General features: G+C 38.5%; 1 protein-coding gene across 22 annotated transcripts in view; it reads right to left on the bottom strand.

Moving 5' to 3' along the window:
- The window catches only part of Slmap (sarcolemma associated protein), a 132,057-nt gene that overhangs the window by 23,502 nt on the left and 85,991 nt on the right, over window positions 1–22,564 (bottom strand). For 11 of the 22 annotated variants that reach the window (XM_057769208.1, XM_057769207.1, XM_057769219.1 and 8 more), the window contains 2 exons: window positions 22,405–22,467; window positions 4,732–4,791 (listed from right to left, as the gene is read on the bottom strand). In XM_057769208.1, coding sequence (XP_057625191.1) covers window positions 4,732–4,791; window positions 22,405–22,467 — 123 coding nt within the window. The remainder of the gene's footprint in view (window positions 1–4,731; window positions 4,792–22,404; window positions 22,468–22,564) is intronic. The other 11 variants (XM_057769212.1, XM_057769211.1, XM_057769223.1 and 8 more) reach the window with 1 other exon arrangement.

The following is a 22,564-nucleotide window of genomic DNA, read 5'->3' as shown; positions in this document are numbered from 1 at the left end:
CTCGAAAAAAAGAGTTAGTCTGCCACATCTGACCAAGTCATTCTAGGCCATTGCTCTCAGTGCCCAATCACAGCCAACAGTTTATTGAAGATGTGAGTGACTAAGTCCCAATCATATTAGCATATCTATACATTCTATGGCATTCTTTAGGACAGGGATTTCATAGAAGGTCACTCCCCCAGCCAAAACTCTATACCATCACTTCTAGGAATCAGCTAAGTTTCATACTGCAAAGTTTAGCCCTACTGTCATCCCCGTATTGATTCCCACAGGAGTTCAGTTATGTAGGCTTCTTTATAGGGCTCTGTATAACAGCTCATTACAGTCTACAGTTCTTCGCTTGAATCGACATTTCCCTAACCTCAACAGCCATTTTCCCTATCTGGCCCACGCTGTAAGGTATAGCTTTTATCTCATTACTTTAACTGTTTCTCTAGTATGTTACTTTTTTATTATATCTTCTCTGTTGTGTCACCACTCCCCCGACGTTGATCATACTCCACTTTCTGGGACTATACAGATGCTATTTCTCTAATACAATAATCATATTCATTAAGTAGATTACTATCTTCATGATCATAAATAACCATGGCATATATCTGCTGTACCATTAGTGACAATATACATCAAAATTTAAAATATGTAAAACCATGAATTGGAGTGATGGCTCAGCAGTTTAGAGCATTTCCTACTCTTGTAGGGAATCCTGCTTTGATTCCAGCTCACAACCGACCATAACTCCAGGTTCTATGGATCCAACACCCCTTGTGGCCTCTATAGGCACCAGACACATGTATGGTCCACATAAATGCATGCAGAGTAATATTTATACATACAAAATTAATAAATCTAACAAATAAAATGTGTAAACTCCCTAAGGAAATAATGGATTATGTCAGGTATTACATAAGGATGCTCACTTTAGTACTATCATTATGGGAAGATAAAATGTGTATTGAAAATACTTAATATTACTAACTAAAAAGTAAAGCACAGTAAGTAAAATTCACATACACATACACAGGAAGATTTAAAATATTTGCATATTTAGTTAAATATATTTAGAGATTTTGTTTCATTTTACTTTTCCCCTTACCCCTTTTTCTCTTTCCTGAGACAGGGATTCATGTGTAGCCCGTGCTTACCTCTTACTCATGGATCTCCTGCCTCAGCTAGTAAGTGCTGGGATTACAGCCCAGACCCAGCAAGCTATGAAGTTTTTGTTACACGTGTATTTTCAAGCTCTAGTAGCATATATAACAAAGATATCAATCAATGTTTATTGCTAGAGATGGGTGCATGAAGATATTAACTTCACTAAATCTATTCAAGAATAAAACAGCACACAGAACAAAACAAATGACAGAACATCTATTTCTGGTCATGCAGCAGTATCAAAGTCTGTGGTATTAAAAAAGTTATTACTAGAGCTAGAGAGGGGACTCAACAGCTGAGACTGAGCACTGCCCTTCCAGTGAGCCTGGGTTCAGTTCTCAGCATCTGCCTTGGGCAGTACACAGGTACCTGTAACTCTAGCTCCAGAGGATCTAACACACTTTTCTGGATTCTGAGGGAACCTGCACTTACCTGTATATACCAACAGAGACATACATATATATACATATCTAAGAACACAAAATCAATCTTTAAAAGGTACTGTTTATAATTAATTGTAGATGTTCATGTTTGCCTGTGGATATGTGCATTCAACTGGAAGTGCCTACAGAAGCCAGAGGTGTCTGAGTCCTTGGGGATGGAATCACAGATGTGATGTGGGTCCTGGGAACTGAACTTTTGAAAGAGCAGCAAGTACTCTTATCTGTTGAGTCAACTCTCCAGCCCCCTTTGAAAACATTTAGGTCATTTCTGTGTACACCACTGGACCCATTTCTGGGAAAGAAGGTAAAGTTGAAGATCAAGAAGGACAAAGATTTCACTTTTATTGTTTTTGTTTTAGACAAGACCTCACTCTGTATCTTAAACTGACCTGGAACTTGCTACGTAGCTCAGAATAGCCTCAGATTCATGGCAATCCTCCTGCCTTGGATCCTGAATGCTGGGATTAGAGTGCCAAATCTAGTTGTATTAACCTTCGTTCAATGTGAGGACAGTGCTTCCTGCTTATAAAGCAGGAAGCTTATATTTACATCAATAATAATCAAAATAAATTTATATCTATAAATTCCCACAAAAGGGCCAGAAAGATGGCTCAGCAGAAGGCACTTGCATCTAAGCCTGACAGTCTTAGGTCAATCCCTAGAACCCACAAGGTAGGAGAACCAATTCACACAGGCTGTCATTCATTATATATATATTTAGGCATGCCATGCATGGCAAGTGTGCACCTCATACCCACAAATAGACACATAAATGCATTTTAAGGATATCACAATAATCCTGTAAGATAAATTTCATTTTACAAATGAGGAAAGTAAACCTAGGCATGTTGGGACACATATAATCCTTCACTGAGGGGGTGGTGATGTCACAGTATTGTAGCTTTGAGTCCAGTCAATGACACACAGTAAGAACATGTCTCAAAAACCAGCCTAACATACACCAATAACAGTGATTTAAAGATCTAAAGTGAGAAGCCAGGTGGTGGTGGTGGCACACGCCTTTAATCCCAGCACTCAGGAGGCAGAGGCAGGTGGATCTCTGTGAGTTCAAGACCAACCTGGTCTACAAGAGCTAGTTCCAGCTAGGACTGTAACACAGAGAAACCCTAGTCTGGAAAAACAAAACAAAACAAAACAAAACAAAACAAAACAAAACAAAACAGATCTAAAGTGAGCTGCCTGAGGATATCCAGTTAGTAGAATTGTCTACTTATATTCCTTTTACTTCTAAGCTACTATGGATATGTAATGACAGTAACTTGAGCTAGTCTTAAATCAGAAAGCACACACGACATGATTATATACCAAGTTAAGTGAAGTCTTCAGAGGAATAAGACTGGTAACAGCTGATAATTTAGTCTTAGCAACTGTCATTTTCATGGGGGAAAAAAAAACAAAGTCCACCACAAAAATCAGTAAATGCATTTTTGAAAGACAAATAATTTAGTCAAATTTAAGGGAAATATTTTACAGCCAGATTGAAAACATTTAAAATATGACTATTATGGCCACCCATCTTGGTCTCAGGATTCTGGCAACTTTCGTGAAAAGTATTAACAAAAGTTGATTAATAAAAAGTAAAACTTATATTTATATTATTGTTCCTGGAAAATGAATTAAACTCACTTTCATGGAATTATTTGACATAATAGGTTTAATAAATATCAGCCTGAAACAAAGAACCTTGAACACTTGTCCAGCTTGTTCCATAAGATAAAAATCCAGCCAAATGCGTTCATTCCCATTTGTAATCTCAGCACTTGGGATGCTGAGACAGAAGCTCAAGGTTAAGCAAAGCTACACAGTGAGAGTTTTTCTCAAAAAAACAAAACCAAGACCCAAAAGTAGAAATGTGAAATCAAAACAGGTTCTTCAAAACTTTCTATATGCATTTTAAACCCATCATTTTTTCAAATCAGTAATGTTGCACACATCTTTCTCTAAAACTTCACCTGATTCAAGCAAATATTCCGGAATGCACAGAAGTTCTAAGGCAGCAAGGCGCTTTTCCTAAGGAAGCGCCAGTCACCTTCGCCCTCTGCTTTGCTTCCAGGGTGAAGTGTCGGTTACTCAATCAACAGATTAGAATAGGCACTTAGATGGTGAAGTAAAGGCTATTTTAAAACCTGCTCTCATAGCACTTTAATAAGATGAAATAAACTGCATCTGTACTAAAAATAGTTCACTATTCTGAAACCTAATGCCTGTTTGCCAGAACAATATTAGCATGGCGCAGTCTGTGCATTCTTCCTCCTAATATGGCATCCACTGTGCACAAAACTCAGAATGTACACTACCAGACGTTCGAAAAACACAATCTGCTTAAAAACACTTTAAAAAACAAGCAAATCAGTTACCCTGACAATACCAAATATACTAGACTTAAATGTTGAAATCTGAGCGTTTGTTGTGCAGCTGACTTTCGCTGTGCAGCTCGTTTTTAATTTTATGCTAGCAAAGTCTGAGGAAAGCTCCACTCTAACAGCAAAGCACACCCACCAGGTTTACGGAAATACTTTTCCTATACTTAAAAATAGCGTCGTGATGCTTGAAACCTGAGCTTTCTTCCTTGAGTTCAAAAACTGTAATAAAATTAAAAAAGAAAGAATAAAAAAACTACTTTGGAGAATTACTGGACTGTTAATTATCAAATACAACACAATTTTACACTGACAAAAGTCATCACTTTTGTTTTAATAAAGTTGAGAACAAAATAGAGAAATACTGAATATCATAAGAAACATTAAAGATACAATAATTTTCAAAATAAAATTTTAAGTATTTTTTTACTCATAAAAGGTTTGCACTGTATTGACTGAAATTTTGAGATGAAAACTGAAAACAATGTAGAAATGAGACAGAAAGGTGAAAAGCAAATTTACCGCAAGCATTAACTTTAAAACCACACACAAATGCCAACATTAAAAGAAACTTTCCTAGTTTTTCTTAAAACAGACATCGAAATATTTATAAATATCTGATACTGTTACTAGATTGACATTTCATGCAGTATAAGAAATAACTCATGGCTAAAATACAGCAACCATGACAATTTAAACTAACTTTCATTATCCAGAATAACTGTCGGACCACAGAGAAACAGGAAACAAACCTTTTGAAAGCTTTGATTCTTCTGCCACTTTGGTTAGATGCCCCTGGACAATCAGCTTCTCTGCCAAAGAAAATAAACGTTACTAACCAAGCTCAAACTGAGCCTCATTCCCCGAGTGGAGCACCGTAACACATTCCATGACCAAATTTAAAGACGACAGCATTACCCCTGTGACTGAGCTTCAACAAAAAGCTTGAACCTAGAAAGGGAACTAGAGAAGCGAACTTCCTAGAACAGTCAAATGAATGCAGAAAATTGAGAAAGAATATGCTTTCCGTTTTCATTAGATATCATCAAATTGTAAAGTCTAGACCTTTGTAAAGGTCTCAAAAGAAACAATGTGATCTCTTTATGCTGTGGGTTTGGTGGAAAGGAATCCTGAGAAGGCAGTTCTCTTAAGGAAGAGAAGCAATGCTCTACTGCGGGCTCACTCTTTCCTGCTGGCACAATTCAGAAGAGTCTGTATAACTTACATCAAGAAAGCAGACGATTTTAGAAGAGCTAGCTATTTAGAAGAAATAAAAATAACGTTTGCTTTATCGAGTGCTCTCTGTAAGCATTTAATACGTCTCCACAATTCACCTGAAGTCGTCTTTTCACACTCTGCGCTTCACCAAAGCGATAATATATCTATTCTGTATATTTTATTCTTTACTCCTATGTCAGCTGGTGTCCTTCAATCAATGCCTTTGCACTATGAAAAACAAGTTTTTTGTTCTTTGACTTTGACTGCAATTTAGTCTGACCCACCAATCAATGACTAAAACCAACACCACCACAAACTCTTGGTTGCCCAGTCCCTTCCGTTTCTTACAGGTTATTTGCCCTTGGTTCTTCTGGGGGACCGAAGACAGTGTTGTACAAAACAGGCAAACACATAGCCAGTGAGCATATGCCCAGCACTTTCACATTTATTTTGAGACATAAGTTGCCTACACTGGCCTTGAACTTGTGGTTCTTCTCTTTCACCCTCCCAGATAGCTGGGAATACAGACTTATGCCACCAGATCCACTTCACACTTTTGAAGAGGCACTAGTCCTAGAAGACATGATGTCTAACCTGCCCTATCTGTTCTCTGTCTTACTCTACTCCACTCCTAAAATGCACTTCTACAAGCATTAACTTTTAACCATTTTCCCACTAATTGCATACATTTATTTGTTTGTTTAATTTAGGGTTTTTGAGTCAGTATATCACTATGGAGCCCAGGGTAGCCTGAAACTCAAAGTCTTTCTGCCCCACCTTCAAAGTGATGGTATTAATAGGTAGGCATCACCATGCCTGCCTATTACATTTGTATTTTTAAATAACATATTCAAGGAAAAAATTCCACTGTAGACATTAATTAAGGATATTTGTGAAACTATGTTCATAGCAGCATTATTTGTAATATCCAGAACCTGCAAACACCGTAGATGTTGCTCAACTGGAGAATGGATAAATAAAATGTGGTACATTTACACAATGGAGTATTACTCAGCGGTAAAAAACAATGGCATCTTGAAATTTACATGCAAATGGATGGAACTAGAAAAAACATCCTGAGTGAGGTAACCCAGACCCAGAAAGATGAGCATGGTATGTACCCACTCATAGGTGAATACTAGCTGTAAAGCAAAAGATAAGGAGCCAAAAGTCCTTGACTCCAGAGAAGCTAAGTAACAAGGGGAACCCTAAGAGAAATATACATAAAACCCCCTGGGAAGGGAAACTGGACAAGATCTCGAGAAAATTGGGAGCAAGGGGATGGGAGGAAAATAGAAGGTGGAAGGGGAGGAAGAGGGGAGGAGATGGGGGAGAACTAGAGGGAACTGATTGGTCGAGAAGCAGGGAAGGACAGAGACGGAGAACAAGGAAAAGATATCTTGATTGAGGGAGCCATTATGGAGCTAGCAAGAAACCTAGTATTATGATTCTAGCCACACAGCATGACTGGCACTTCTGGGTTCCAGGGCCACACGTGAGAACAAGCGCTCGGGCAAAATACACAGCTGCCCGGGGACCACAGAAGACTCTGTGTGACCTACTTACGGCATAGTTGCATCACCTACGTATGATGCAGCTACATAAGCCCTTGCGCACATGCGTGAGCTCCACCATATGCATATGACATAGCTACGTCATTCCCCTGTGCACATGCACTAGGTGGCCTTTAAAAGCTGGATGCACCATCTTCAGCCCTCTCTTTCTGCACACCGACTTCACCAGGCCTGTGCATGTCTCCTCGAATAAACTTCTAAGTGGGTTTGTTGTATGCTTTGTGCTTCCTTCTCACTCACACCAGGTAATTTCATCGGTGCTGTGACTCAGTTTCACCTAACACTAGAGAAATTCCCAGGAATCCACAAGGATGACCCTAGCTTAGACCCTAAACAATTATGGAGAGGGTGCCTGAATGGGCCTTGCCCTGCAGTCAGACTGATGACTATCTTAAATGTCATCATAGAACCTTCATCCAGCAACTGATGGAAACAGATGCAGAGAACTACAGTGGAACATTGGGCTGAGCTCCCAAAGTATAGTTGAAAAGAGGGAGGAATGAGAATATGAGCAAAGAGATCAAGACCATGATGGTGACACCCTCTGAAACAGCTTACCTGAGCTAATGGGAACTCATTGGCTCTGGCCTGACAGCGGGGAACCAGCAAGGAACCAAACAAGGCACACTGAATGTGGATGACAATTGTATGGCTGGGGCAGACTGTGGGGCCACTGGCATTGAGACCAGGATTTATCCCTACTGCTTGCATTCTCTCTGGAGGGATACCTTGCTCAGTCTAGATATAGTGGGGAGGGCCTTGGTTCTGCCTCAAAGCAATGTGCTAGACTTTGCTTTCTAAAGGGAAGCCTTACCCTTTCTGAGGAGTAAATGGGGGGGTGGAATAGGGGGTGGGAGGGGCGAAAGTAGAGGGAGCAGGAGGAGGGAGTATGAAATGCATTTGGCATGTAAAATGAGAAAAGCTAAGTTTTTTAAAAAAAAAGCCACACCAAAAAAAAACTTATACATGACAATTTTATATTTTACCATTATCTTCAGGAGTACCAAGTTACCAACCTATTAGTATTTTATTGACTATTTACATGTGAGTTATATAATATGCTGTATCTCTTTCCTTAAACAACATTAATTATATTAGGTGTTTAAACACTTTTTAAAACTAATATATGTTCTTACAGAAACAAAGTTCCCGATAATATCACACATACCTCCATCCCTCCCTCTAACCATTTTTTTCTTTGTTTTTTTAAAGATAGAGTCTCATTATGTAACCCAGGCTGGCCTACAATTTCAGATCCTCCTGCCTCCACCTCCCAAGTGCTTGTGCTTACTGCACCTCACCCTTCCTGGCTTTTCTCAGCCTTTTAATTTTACTGCCTTAGTCTCAACTGTATTCTGCATTGTGCCCCTGACCCTGGATGCTAACTCTTTCTGGTCTATTCTCTTTCTATTATTATAGCATAACTTCTGATAATTTCATGAAAAGGAATGGACAGGAGGAAAATGACCTGCCAGCCTTTTCCTCTGAAATGATAGTTTCCTACTAATACTCTGATGGTTATCTGACAACTTAACTAGGTTCCACAAAATAGTTTCCCTTCTGAGCTTGAAAAGCACACTGCTCTTCTGTTTCCTAGCTTCCTCTTTTTATTTTATTTTATTTTTTTTGGATTTTTTGAGACAGGGTTTCTCCGTAGCTTTTGGTTCCTGTCCTGGAACTAGCTCTTGTAGACCAGGCTGGCCTCGAACTCACAGAGATCCACCTGCCTCTGCCTCTCGAGTGCTGGGATTAAAGGCGTGTGCCACCACCGCCTGGCTTGTTTCCTGGCTTCCACGTGGGTGAGTCCAATGTATCTGAGTGCTGACCCTAGTGGGTGGTAAGGATTTCCAGTGCTTACAATACTGGATCTGCCTGTCCTTTCTCAGTACCTGGGGGTGACATACCCCAATTCTGTAACACTGAGAAAAATCTATGACCTAGGCTGGCCAGGGATAAAGCTTTTAAGAGAGGATGGAAGTCTTCTACTTCTCACTCACAACCTCCTTACACTCCAGGAATTCTAGAGTCATTTGAGACGGCAACATCATGGTAACGACTACCAACTTTCATGAACCCTGAGTAACGATGCGGCACAGTGTTCTCATCACAATAGATAAGCAGCATAAACGAGAAATAAATGTTTAACAGATTAAGCCATTAAACATCCAGAGATTGCTCAGTGGTTAAGAACAACTGTTCTTGCAGAGGAGCCAGTTCCATTCCCATCAACATGGTGGCATGCCCATTTGTAACTCCAGTTCCAGGGGGTCTGACACTTTCTTCTGGCCTCCCTGGGCACCAGGCATGACATAGTACAAACACATACATGCAGGCAAAATAATCATACATACAAGATAAAAATAAATAAAATTTTAAATAAATAAACAAAGGAATACAGAGTTTGGAAAGAGAGAAGGAAAAACAAAAAAAATTCAGGGTTTATTTACTGCCATATTATAATTTTTTTTTCTTTTTTTTGTTAACTATGGCTCTTCTCTTTATCCTTGGAATTCTTAAATTCCCTACCCCATTCTAGCCCAGGGCACTATACCACTGGGCCTTATGACCAAACTCATTATTCTTTTGCTCTATCTCTGTGTCTCTCTCTCAACTAAAATTCACATAGAATATCCATTTTAAAGGAACATATCTAAAACATTTTCATCACCCAAAAAAGAAGCCATATAAACATTAAGCATTTATTCCCTAGCCTACCTCTCCAGGTCCTGACAGGTTTTGATCTGTTTTCCATCACTTGATCTATTTACCCTGGATGTTTCATATAAATGAACAATAGTGTGTGCCTTGGGCTCTAGATTAACATGAGATCTTTTAAGACAGTGTGACGAACACTCAGTGCATCTTCTTAGTATACAACATAGAGTTTTAATGCCTTCCAGTGGGGGAATTACCTTATTCTGTTTTACTGCTAAGTATATTCATATTTTCTCTCTCTCCTCTCTTTGTCCCCTTCCCTGCATCCTATTTTCCTCGCTTCTCATACCTGAACTTATTATTCACATGAAACATCTTCAGGATAATTCCTTATTTTAAAATTTTTACTTAGAAAAATCAAATTTTACTTAAAAACTTCCATCATTTTTATTTTCTAGAATATTTACTTTTTAAAATCCTTCTATGGATTTTGACTCCACACTGATTTAAAAATTCTTCTACTTAATTATCATACTCTTCTACTGAATTATCATACTCCTCTACTGAATTATCATACTCCTCTACTGAATTATTATACTCCTCTACTGAATTATCATATTCTTCAAAAATTGTATTTGCACTCTCCCTTTTAAGTGACAATATCATTTTTTTCCTTGTTTTGATGTGAGATTCTCCTCTGTATGCTGTGAATATGTTTTATTATCACTGGTTAATTAAGAAGCTAATTTGATCTATGGCAGGGCAGAAAATCCAAGCAGAGGTAGAGAAGGAAAGAAGGTGTAATCAGGCAGATGCCACATAGCTGCAGAAGGAGAAAAATGTCAGAACTTTACTGGTGAACCACAAGTTTCATGGTAAAATATAAAGAATAGAAATGGGTTAATTAAAGACATAAGAGCTAAGTAGGAATATGCCTGAGCCGTTGGCCAAGACGTACTGTAATTAATATAGTTTTGTGTGATTATTTGGGTCTGGGCAGCCAGAAAACAAAGTTCAGTCTCTGTTTACATAATAGTGTCCAATGTTAGGCAATGTACATCCACATAAAACCTCAGAGAGCTAAAAAAAAAGGGGGGGAGCTTCAAGACCCACAAAAATGGGAGTCAGCTGGCATTTCTTGGCAGCCACATATTTTTAGATAGGTTCTTTTGCTGGCGGCAGGCAGAAGTGGCACTCCTTTAAGAGAAGGCTTCCTGACTCAGCTTTAGCAGCAAGAACTGCGCGGCTCCTTTAAGAGACAGCTTCCTGGTCCATGCAGGTGGTAGAAATGGTTCTGTTATAGAGCATTTGAATGGGGTTTGTGGGCAGCGTGATGCAAGTTACTTGGTGGCAACGTGAGCCAACTGCTTTTGAGAGTTGAGGTGGTAAACATGGCTCCCAAATCTGGCAGTAAATGGATCTCTGTCATTTTGCAAAGACGAGCAGGGTAGAACCAACAGTCAAAGCAGCCACTCTGGTTCTAGTCATGCCTGCTTAACACTTATAACAGTGACTAGAAAAGGATTACAGGTAAGCAATAAAGATAGATTCAGACAGAAATAAACCTCGGGTCACAGTGTGTTCAAAAAATATATGTAGGCTTAGAAAAGAAAAGCCTTAAAAAAAGAAACAGAGTAGCTTGGCATGGTCCCAGACTTGGAAGGCAAAGGCAGGTGGAATCTGTGAGTTCAAGACCAGCCTGGTTTACAGAGTGAGATCCAGGACAGCCAAAGATACACAGAGAAATCCTGTATCAAAAAACCAAAAATTAAAAAATAAAAATAGAATAGTTTAAAAAGCCATGTAAAGATGGAAAATACACAGAGTCTGGATTATGTATATTATTGTGTTTTCTTTCAATTTTTTTGACTGTGAATGAGCTAAAAATACATATATATTTTAAAGGTATATGGATTTCAAAATTTAAGCCTAAGGACATGTTACTTTGAAAAAGAGGTTCTGTTTTTTTGTTTCCAGAAAGGATAGAAAGCTGTGGGTTCCTTACCGGCTAATATGGTTTGATCAAACAAGACCCCCTGAAGCAATGGCCTTCATGATCAATATCCATGACAGCTTCAGAACTGCTGGCTGAGATAACCACACAAGATACCCCATAAAAAACCTGATTAACAGTGCCCGTCTGTCAGCAAGTAGTAGTCTAGAAAACTACACCCAAATTCCCAAATATTGTTTATAAATGTGTTTTCATTTAAATGGGGGTTGATTATAAGTGGTTGATGGTCACAATCAATCTCTTTCTAAAAAAAATGGGGAGAATATGATATAAAGTATTGGTATGGATTTTGGTCTACTGATACAAATTTAAGGTCAAATTTGTTATGCTATATCTATTTCTACTCTTGTTTAAGGCATTATGTTTATATAGCTTGTTTAAAAATGCAATGTATAACTAAGAAATACAGGTTAGTAAATAGTCATCTATAATAAACTTTTAATCATGTTAGTTAGGTTTTCTAGATAATACAGAGATACATTTCAGTTATATAATCTCCAACACTTCAAAGACCTACATTTATGACATCTAAAATGTTTTAAGAACTTAGACTTTTCTTGACAGTGAGACATGTCTGCTTCTGACAGCACCAAGTACTTCAGAGAGGTTGATGGGCATTGAAGAAAAGTGTTATGGAATTTGCCTTTTATGTGACAAGACTAGTCATTTGGGCAAGAAACTGCTCTTGCGTAGACTGCCTGACGTTATGCTGTATCAACTGGACATGCAGGGCCCACAGAAAAGTGACTGCTGAACTTTCCAAAAGGCAGGATGGTCTTTTAGGGTTCCTGCTTCATATAGGAGTCGGTCAAATATTCTGCAGGACACAGAAGTGACTGACAAACTGCCAATATAGGTGAAACAGTCTTTGAAATTTTCTGCTTTGTGGAAAAGTCTGCTGGATACTATGGGTCTGTAGGCTGAAGATGGATGCTCCAACAATACTGAAGAACTTTGGGTGACTGTCCAGACAGCCATATGTCTCTGTCAGTTCTAGAGTTTTGGAAGTTGCTTACAATGCACTTCTTGTTTACTTAAGTATTATTATATCCTTCTCGAGTCTTTGATGGAGTTGAAGATAGATATAGTTTTCATTAGTTATAATAAAAATAAATTAGATATGAAACTTTAGACTCACAAAGATAGATAGAATATTTTAATTTTTGCCTAATACAAATAGACTAAATATTGTAACTATAATTCTTGTTTAATAATTGTTATGTTATATGTAATTTTACTATATTAAAGTTAAGATCTTCCTTTTTATTTAGACAAAAAGGGGGAGATTATGTGAGATTCCCCTCTGCAGGATATGAATATGTTTCATTACTACTGGTTAATAAAGAAGCACCTTTGACCTATGGCAGGGCAGAATATAGCAAGGTGGGAAATCCAAGCAGAGACAGAGAAGGAAAGAAGGCAGAGTCAGGCATACACCATGTAGCTGCAGAAGGAGAAAGACACCAGAACCTTACTGGTAAACCACGAGCCTCATGGTAAGACATAAAATAATAGAAATGGGTTAGTTTAAGATATAGGAGCTGGCTAGGAGCACACGAGAGACACTGTTGGCCAAAAGCAGTGCTGTAGGTAATACAGTTTTGTGGCATTATTTGGGTCTGGGCAGCCAGGGAATGAAAGTGTTTACATTGTTTTACTTAGGAAATATCTAACTTTCTGAAAAAATAATTACATATTTTTTAAAAAACTTTCTTCTGCTTTATGTATTTTCCCTGTTTCTTCCCTGGTCACATTTTTCTTAAACTTAAACCTGGCAAAGGTCTAGAAACATGTACAGGACATGGACAGTTCAGGAGATCTGTGATTATTGTAACTTGTATGGACCAATAAAGGAAACAAAACACAGACTGTTCTTTAGGTAACCCATACCCTTGCTTAAAGCACTGCATGGGCTCCTCTCCATCCTGTGCCGCTGGTGCTGGTGGGGTCTGAACTGCAGAGTAGGAAATGGAATATTCCAAAACTGCGTTGGCATCTATGACTTGCTGCAGTCTTTTCTTCCATCCTCTTCGTCCCTGTGACTTTTACATCCTTTGTTATAAGTGGATTCACTCGCTGTATTTAATCAAACGTGTATAACTGCCTTTTAAAAGCTACTTTTACTTCTGGACACTACCCATTCTCTTTCATATGACTGTCCCCTCCTTTCTTAGCCTTTCATTGTCCTTTTCTCCATCTGGCTGTAATTTAAATATGTATATTTGAATTTTTGTTTATGTCAATAAAACTCATTTTTTTCATAGCCTTTATTATCTGATGGAGGTGGGTCTTGTATTAATCTGTTGCTTTCATTGGTTAATTAATAAAGAAACTGCCTAGGCCCATTTGATAGGCCAACCCTTAGGTGGGTGGAGTAAACAGAACAGAATGCTGGGAGAAAGAAGCCAAGTCAGTGAGTCGCCATGATTCTCCCACTCCAGACAGAAGCAGGTTAAGATCTTTCCTGGTAAGCCAGCTCGTGGTGCTACACAAAATATTAAAAATGGGTTAGATCAATATGTAAGAGCTAGCCAATAAGAGGCTAAAACTAATGGGCTAGACAGTGTTCAAAAGAATACAGTTTCAGTGTAATTATTTCGGGGCATAAGCTAGCCATGCGGGCAGCTGGGTGCCAGGGACACAGCCCCGCCACCGCTCATATTGCTTCTCTGATCTTCAGCTGGAACTCCTCAGTTTTTATTATTTATGCTACAATTCTCTTAGTTTCTGGAACTCTATTCTCTAACTACTTTCTAGATACCTTCACCTAGAATCCCACGGGGACTTAATCTCACCATGGATAAAGCTGAATGTCTATTTTCTTCCTTTATCCTAAATGACATTAGTGTCCTTCCCCTCCTTATGTTCTTTTTTTTTTTTTTTTTTTTTTTGGTTTTTCGAGACAGGGTTTCTCTGTAGCTTTGGAGCCTGTCCTGGAACTCCCGCCTCCCGAGTGCTGGGATTAAAGGCATGCGCCACCACCGCCCGGCTTATAATGCCCTTTATTTAAATCTCTTTGACAGGATGCTGCAATTGCCCTTTATCTTTACCTTCCTTAACACTATAAACTACTGGTGGGAATATGATGATTCCTTCAAATATTACTATGCACAAGGATAACAAAGATGTGAAATCAAGGAATTTGGTTTAATGAGAGTGGGGAGATGTGAACACAAATCTGACAGTATTCATAGCTACCTAATTATAGGAATATAACTCTTTTGACTTTTCTTAACTGATTGTTTTAAAGATCAAAAACACAGCCAGGTGGCAGTGGCAGAGGCAGGCAGATCTCTATAAGTTCAAGGCCAGCCTGGTGTACAGAGAGAATTCCAAGACAGCCAGGGCTACACAGAGGAACCCTGTCCCAAAAAACAAACAAATAAATAGAATTAAAAACAACAAACATTATAATTTATTACTCAAACTTTCCCTTATCATTTTGAGAAAGTAAAATACAAAATAAACATAAAACCCCCAACCATACAAACCTCTACTGCAATACATATAATCCAAAGAGATAAAAAAGCAGATCTCTGCTTCTGACTCTATCAACCTCCCCACCCGTCATAAGAGATCCACAGAAAGAACGTCCATGAAATATAACGTCAGATCTTACAGCAGCAATCTAACTTGCCACAACTGAAAGAGAGGGAAGAAAGGGCTTTCTTTTTTTAAAATAGAATCCATGGTTGGTCTGTCTGAGAGAGGGGTATACTCCTCCTGTTCTCTTTAAGGCAGGGTCTCATTATGGAGGGCATGCTGCCCTAGTTCCAGCAGCCCTCCTATCTCAGACCCCTCAGTGTCATGATTAGAGGCATGTGCCACCATATCTGGATGTTTTCACACTTAGCCATATGTTGCTTTTGTGAAAAACACACACAAAAGAAGATTATTTAAAAGATATAGATGTTTATAAAGTGGCTTTGTATGATCCAAAGCCCTCCACACTCTCCTTTCCTTCTCTCCGCACAAAGGTAAGGACCACCTGACTATTACACTTACTCTGTCACATTTCTCTCTTCCCTTTCTTGGTGTATGCATGTCTATGTGCTCATGTGTGGGTATGCATGCAGATGAAGCCACAGATTCACACTGGGTGCCTTCCTCAGTTGCTCTCCACATTGTTTTTGAGAGATTATTTCTCACCGAAGCTGGCGCCCACTGTTAGGCTAGATGAGCTGGTCAACATATCCCAAGACTCTTTCTGTCTTTGCCTCTCCATTTCTGGGATTACAGGGATATGTCACCATGCCCAGCTTTTTACTCTGCTGCTAGAAGTCCTTCTGGTCTTTATGCTTGTGCAAATAGCGCATAACCAACCGAGCTATCTATCTCCCTGTGTACTCATCTCCCTGTGTACTCATTCACATTTCTCCAGTCAGCTACCCAAATATATCTGATTATATATATATATATATATATACACACACACACACACACATACATATATGTATATGTATATACACACGCATATATATTTATAATATATACATATAACTTTAATGGCTTTAAACTTCCTATAAATCAAATACTATACTGCATATTCTTACAAGTTAGCCCTCTTTCATCCAAAAGACTATAGTGCATTTATTCACTTATATTGAAAGTTCTTGAGTTGTTTCCAGTTTTGAACTGTTATAAACACTGTTCCTACGAACATCCCTGAATTTTAATCTGATCTATCTCCTTGGGCACTTCTATAAGGAGTTTATTCTAGGAAGCAGAAAGACAACATAATTTCAACAACACAGGGAACCATCAACTAAGCATTTAGTTTAGCCATAAAGTATATGATAATAAAATTATCAAAGCCACTGAATCTGTCAAAACTTAACAGATGAGAATTTGTAGCATGAATTCTCATTGGTCTTAAATAATAAAAACCCAGAGTCAGCTACTAGAGGGTGAAAGCTGAAGGATCAGAGAAGCAAACGGTCAGCCACTAGAGCTTTACCTCTACAAATGCTCAGACCAAAGGGGTGATCTTGTCCTCAGACTGTGTCCTCAGACTGCACTGAGCTCCTGTCTCCTCCCTCCTTTTAGTCTCTCTCCACACAGCCATATCACTCCTGTCTCCAACTCCCTAGTGCTGGGGTTAAAGGTGTCTGATCCCAAGTGCTGGGATCACCTTTGTGTGAGTTCTGTTTCCCTTTTAGACTGGGTCAATTTTGTGTAGCCCAGGGTGGCCTTGAGCTAACAGAGACCCCTCTGCCTCTGTCTCCAGGTACAGGTGTGTGCCACCACTCCTGGCTTCCATGTCTAACTAGTGTGGCTGCTCTGCACTCTGATTTTCAGGCAAGTTTTATTTGTTGGATCAAAAACAAAATATCGCCACAAGAGCTAAACTTTTTTTTTGGTTCACAGGAACAAATTATATACCACATTACTGTGTGGTACAAAATAAAAATAAAGAACAAAGTAGTGTAGGCAAAGGAAAACTAAAGGGGCCTCTGGTGTACAAACAAACCACAATCAAAATTCTGTAAATGATATGCATACTAGTAATTAAAAAGTGAAACTCTAGCCGGGCAGTGGTGGTACACACCTTTAATCCCAGCACTTGGGAGGCAGAGGTAGGCAGATCTCTGTGGGTCTGAGGCCAGCCTGGTCTAAAAGAGCTAGTTCCAGGAGAGGCTCCAAAACTACAGAGAAACCCTGTCTCGAAAAACACCAGAAAAAAAAAAAAAGTGAAACTCTAGATCCTAAGAAAATATTACAGTAACATGAAAACCAAAGCTAGCTCAGCTGGCTCACCATGCTACATGGCCTGGGACAGAGACTGAAGAAACAGGTGACTGTAGGAAAAGCTTCCGCTGATCTCTCTCCACAGTTCCAAATGTGTGTGTCTCCTCCCTCCTAGTTCTCAAGCACTTCTGTGTCAAGATCAGAGAGCAGCAGGAAAGACAATCTCTACTAAGTTTCAGAATAATCTCATGAGGTAGGCAGTACCAGCTCACTTTGTAAATGAGGTAAAGCTAAAGGAGGTTAGTACACCAGGAATCCTATTGTCAGTGAAAAATCACATCAAGATTCCTCTCGTAACACTATAAATGGAAAAGAGCCAAAGTCACCTGAAGGGTTGTTTTTTTAAAAAGCAAATACCAAAAATAAACTTAATAGAATTAACATCAAGAAATAATCAAATTAAGAAATTTTAATTAGTATTCAACATCAAGCTAGCAACTAATCTTCATTAGAGAATGGCAGGCAACTCACTAGCAGAAACACAGCTTCAGAACTTCATAGAAGAGGATCCATGTTTGTATTTTAATAACCCAGGTATCCACACTGGTATTCATCTCAGGGGCACAATGAGTTAAAGAATTGCCACTATGGAAGCTGTTTTAAAACAGAGGAAAAAGGAACAAGCAAAAGAGAAAAGGATTTAGAACTCAAGGACAGAATGACAGACCAATTTCAAGAACAGAAGGATCGCTTCTGCAAAGATAGCCTTGGAATGAATTTATACTTGTTCTCTTCCAGCCGTTCAAGTGTTAAAAGAGCTGCCAACAGCCTTCAATGTATCCTAGACTGGACAAACTAAGAACAAAGAGATCAAATATTAGCAACATCAAACGCTGAAGAAAAAAAGCAGTATTTTCCTATAACGTGGATATAAACTTCTTTGAGCACAGAACTACAATTACTTGTTCTTTGTCATAAATAAGCTGATCAGGTTTAGAGAAAAAATTTGAACTAAAGTTTAAAAATCTGTTTCAAGTAGAGTATGTACTCAAATAACCCTAAGTCTGACCTCATAGAATGATGCCCAGTAAACACTGAGTTACCCAGCAACCCTGATTCGGTGTATTCCTCTAAATAAGGCTTCAGTTTCAATGAGAGTGAGGTCATAGCTGAAAGAAGGAATGGAAGAAGCATGCAGAAACAGTGACTATAATTTCAAAATGATGGGGCCAGGAAAAATTTTTTGCAAACAGTAAGATAAAAACACTTGGAGATAGCGGAAACAGACATGGATTTAAGAATATAAAGGCATGAATTTCACTTCAGGGCACTTGGTAACTCAATCAAGGAGATGGGTCTAGGAAAACAGACAATTTGTCTCTACAAAGCAGACCCTCTGAAAGTTTTCTGGCACCCAGCAGCAAAATCTCTCCCCTTGTGAGGGCATCTAGCAGCCAGAGACACGGAAGAGTCAGGCATCTGTCCAGGGAACACTGTCTTCCCTGCGCTCAAGGGAGGTCTTAGGTCTGTGTCCTTCACCCTTCATCTTCTCACTCAGCATTCAAGTTAATCAAGTACGGAGTTCATAGACCCAAATGAAACTGATGGATAATTTGTTGGTTCAGAAAGCATCTTTAGCAAAACACAGAAAGTCTTCAATGCATCTATTACATTTATAAAGAAAACTTCAAGTTGCTGAAGTAACTAAACTTTACTTGAGGGAAGATGGAAGGAACCCAATCTTTATAAAACCCTGAAGTCCTCAGGATAATTTCTTGCTAAAAAGCTTTTAACAAGTTTTAATGAAACTTGTTAAAGAAGTTACCTGCTGCTTTTAGACTTTATGTAAAGTAATTTTATACAAAATATTTACAAATTGGGAATTATGCAACGGCTTATACTTAAACCTGATTAAAGCCCACCCTTTCCCCCCTAGGATTAAGAGCTATTCTCTAAAAGAACTTTTTAAAAAATAAAGTCTGACTTTCCATACAAGAAAAACATTGAGGGCTGGAGAGATGGCTCAGTGGTTAAGAGCATTGCCTGCTCTTCCAAAGGTCCTGAGTTCAATTCCCTGCAACCACATGGTGGCTCACAACCATCTGTAAAGAGGTCTGGCGTCCTCTTCTGGCCGTCAGGCATACAGACAGAATATTGTATACATAATAAATAAATATTAAAAAAAGAAAAACATTAAAATGTGTTCCTGCTTATTTATTTTCTACAAAATCAACCTACCCTCTTATGAGTTCATGCAGGTAAGGTGGAATATTTCCCAATGGATTAAATACAGATGAAGAATCAAATGGAAGCAAACCATGTGCTTTGTAGTTTTTAAAACGCTGATTTATGCCCCATAAGACCAGTAAACAATAAAGACAAGGCATTAACATTCACTTTCAAAAGACTGGAAACACGAATCTGAAGCCCTACTGCATGCTGAATACACACTTGGTGAGAGACCAATCGACTTAAGATGCCTAGCCATTTAAAAGCAGCAAAAACGATTGTGTGTGGCTGTCAATACATAATTCCAAACTGCTCTAAAACTTTTTTGATAAGTTTATCTGCATTTACTCGCTTGTGGTAATACTCATTAAACTTAGTATCTACAATGACAGCTTGCCATAAAATAATAACCCTTCTAACAACAAACAAGGCTAGAGGTAACTTAACCTTGTTCCAGTAGTCATATACTTAGGAGTCAAATTAATTTGGAAAATTTAAGATAACATCTGGAATCATCAAAAGCAAACCACTGCTACCTAAAATTCAGAAAATTCAGAACCACGTCCTAAATACCCCTCTCAGCCACTTAGAGTTGAACCTTTCACTATTTGCACAAAACACTCGACAGATTAGGATACACAGACGCCCTTGTGCTTTGTTTTGTTTAGTCTCCTGACTTTTGCCTTTGTATACAAGAATCAGGTTCCAGTCTGACTTTCCTTCTGTGGACCACAGGTGCAGTATTTTCCCAAGCAGTCACACAGTCTGCATAAACATCACTGGGTTAGCTAATATTCTCATTGAGGAGATTTGCTGTAATTTCTCTAACTTCTGTTTTCTTTATGCTTGTTGGCTCATTTTCCCACAAAAGTATAATATAATAATAAAACTCTAAGCAGATTTTTCAATATTAAAAGTATATTTAATTAAATATGTGTATGTAGGTACCTGTACAGACAATGCATGTCCCAGAACTTCAGACCTGAAGACTTATTAAACTGCCCCAGCACATAAGCCTTTATTAGTTTTTGGGGTGGGGTCATAGTCCAAGACAGTGGAAAGACGGAGTAAGAGAGCAATGATGACGCCTTTAATGACGCTGTCAGGAAGCTATTCATATCTTTTTCTCTCCCAACCCTTAGAGTGGAAGACATTTTTTCTTTTAAAGATTTATTTATTTACTATGTATCCAGTGTTCTGCCTGCACACCCAGAGAGGGCACCAGATCTCATTAGAGAAGATTGCGAGCCACCATGTGGTTGCTGGAAATTGAACTCAAGACTTCTGAAAGAACAGCCAGTGTTCTTAACCCCTGAGTCATCTCTCCAGCCCCTCTAAGCAGATTTTCTTCATTTAAAATACTAAAGTATAGTTAGTCTTTATATTACCTTAAATTAAGTGTGTAATATAAATTAGACATTGAAAAAGGTTTTACATTTCCTTTTTACAAATAGGCAAATGGTAAGAATAAATTCTGTGGTCTTTACTTGTTACTAACTAAATAAGGACTTCTGAAAATTATAACTCAACAAAACATTCTTTTGATCATCCTCTCATTTGTTGGGCTCAAAATACAAATCCTAAAAGCTCACTGTGCCAACTGCCATAAGTAAGATGATCGAAAAAAAAAAGTCTTTGGTTCACAAAATTAAGAAAATTGGAAAAATGTTATATTTATTAAATAAACTACCTTAAATAGCTTTAAATTTTGTTAGAGATCTACAACTGAGAGGAAAAAGAACCAGCAGCTCTTCTAAAAGCATTTAATGCAATTACATATTTTTCTAAATGTCTCCTGGGAGTTAAAACTGTGACCCACTAAAACTGTAGGTTCTCACTCAAGGTGTGGCCCTTATAACCTCGTGAGGTCCTGGAATTAAGAATGGGGCAAACATACATGCATGGAGAACCACAAAATGAGATATGGATAAAAAAAACCTGTGAAGCCATTCACTTTAGAGGGAAAGGAAAGGAAAAATGCCTGAGAGTAATTGCCTAACTGAAAAGAGCACACACATAAACAAGACTCTGGACTGTATGGTAAATTTACTATCACTAACAACACCAAGTGAACGTTATAACTTTCTATTAGAGATTTAAGATGCTATAGGGATTTCAAATAAAAAGGATTCACAACATTTTGTTTAGAACTCAGGAGGGGTCTAAATCACCAAGAGCCAGCCTACCTTAAATATTCCTAAAGACAGCCTTATGGGACTTGGGCACAGTGGTCAGTCAAACCAGAGGGTGAGACAACATACTGCCACCCATGCCCTAAAATAAAAAGCTCATTCTATACTGAGGGTCATCTTTGGAGCTCAGAGCCCCAAAAGGCTATTTGGCTTTAAAAAGCTTCATTTAATCTGAGAAATGTATTTAAGAATCTCAAAATTCAATCTGTGATAGAACTAGAACTTGAATAAAGAAGCCATATTATTAATATTTCTTCATCAAGTACCCACATAGAAAGTTTAGGTGTGAGCAGGAGAGATGGATCAGCAGTTAAGAGCACTGGCTGCTCTGGCAGAGGACCTGGGTTCGATTCCCAGCACCCAGCTGATAGCTGACAACTCTCTGTAATTCTAGTTTCAGAGGATCTGAAGCCGTCCTCTGGCCTCTGAAAGCACCGCACACTTGTGGTGCACAGGCATACACACAGGCAGAGCAAACAAATACACATATAAAGATAAACACTTTCAGAAAGATAGTTTAGGTACTTTACACCCCAGACAGTCTGTTTTATTCCCTGATGAGTGAGTGACTTTAAGTTAGCAAGTCTGAATTTTCTTCCTGTGTGTTTTTATGTGTTTCTCTCTCATGCTCTGTGTGTGTAGGGACCACCAATATGAAATACTCCACTCCATATGTGAAGGAACTGCAATAAGAATATTTTCCTCAAAAGAAACAAATAGGTTTGCGGATGCCTGAAGACAGTTACTTGCACACTTCTACTCCAGCAAATACATCCATTTCCTTGCTTTTTCTCTGACTTCTTAATTTTAGCCCCTGACTCCATTAAAATCAATGTGGAAATACTCTGTACTCACTCTGGCATTCTAGGAACTGATGAATAAAAGTGCAGTCCCCGCCACTCTCTGAAAGCAAGTGTTCTAATAAAGAAAGAAAGACCTTTAAGGATATGGTTTGTTGCTGTCTTAAAATAAACAACAGCAAAGGTTTAAAAAATGAAATATTTTAACATAGGTA

The sequence above is a fragment of the Chionomys nivalis genome, chromosome 5 (assembly GCF_950005125.1).
Source record: "Chionomys nivalis chromosome 5, mChiNiv1.1, whole genome shotgun sequence".
Classification (NCBI taxonomy): Eukaryota; Metazoa; Chordata; class Mammalia; order Rodentia; family Cricetidae; genus Chionomys; species Chionomys nivalis.
This window is presented reverse-complemented; position numbering and strand designations above follow the sequence as displayed.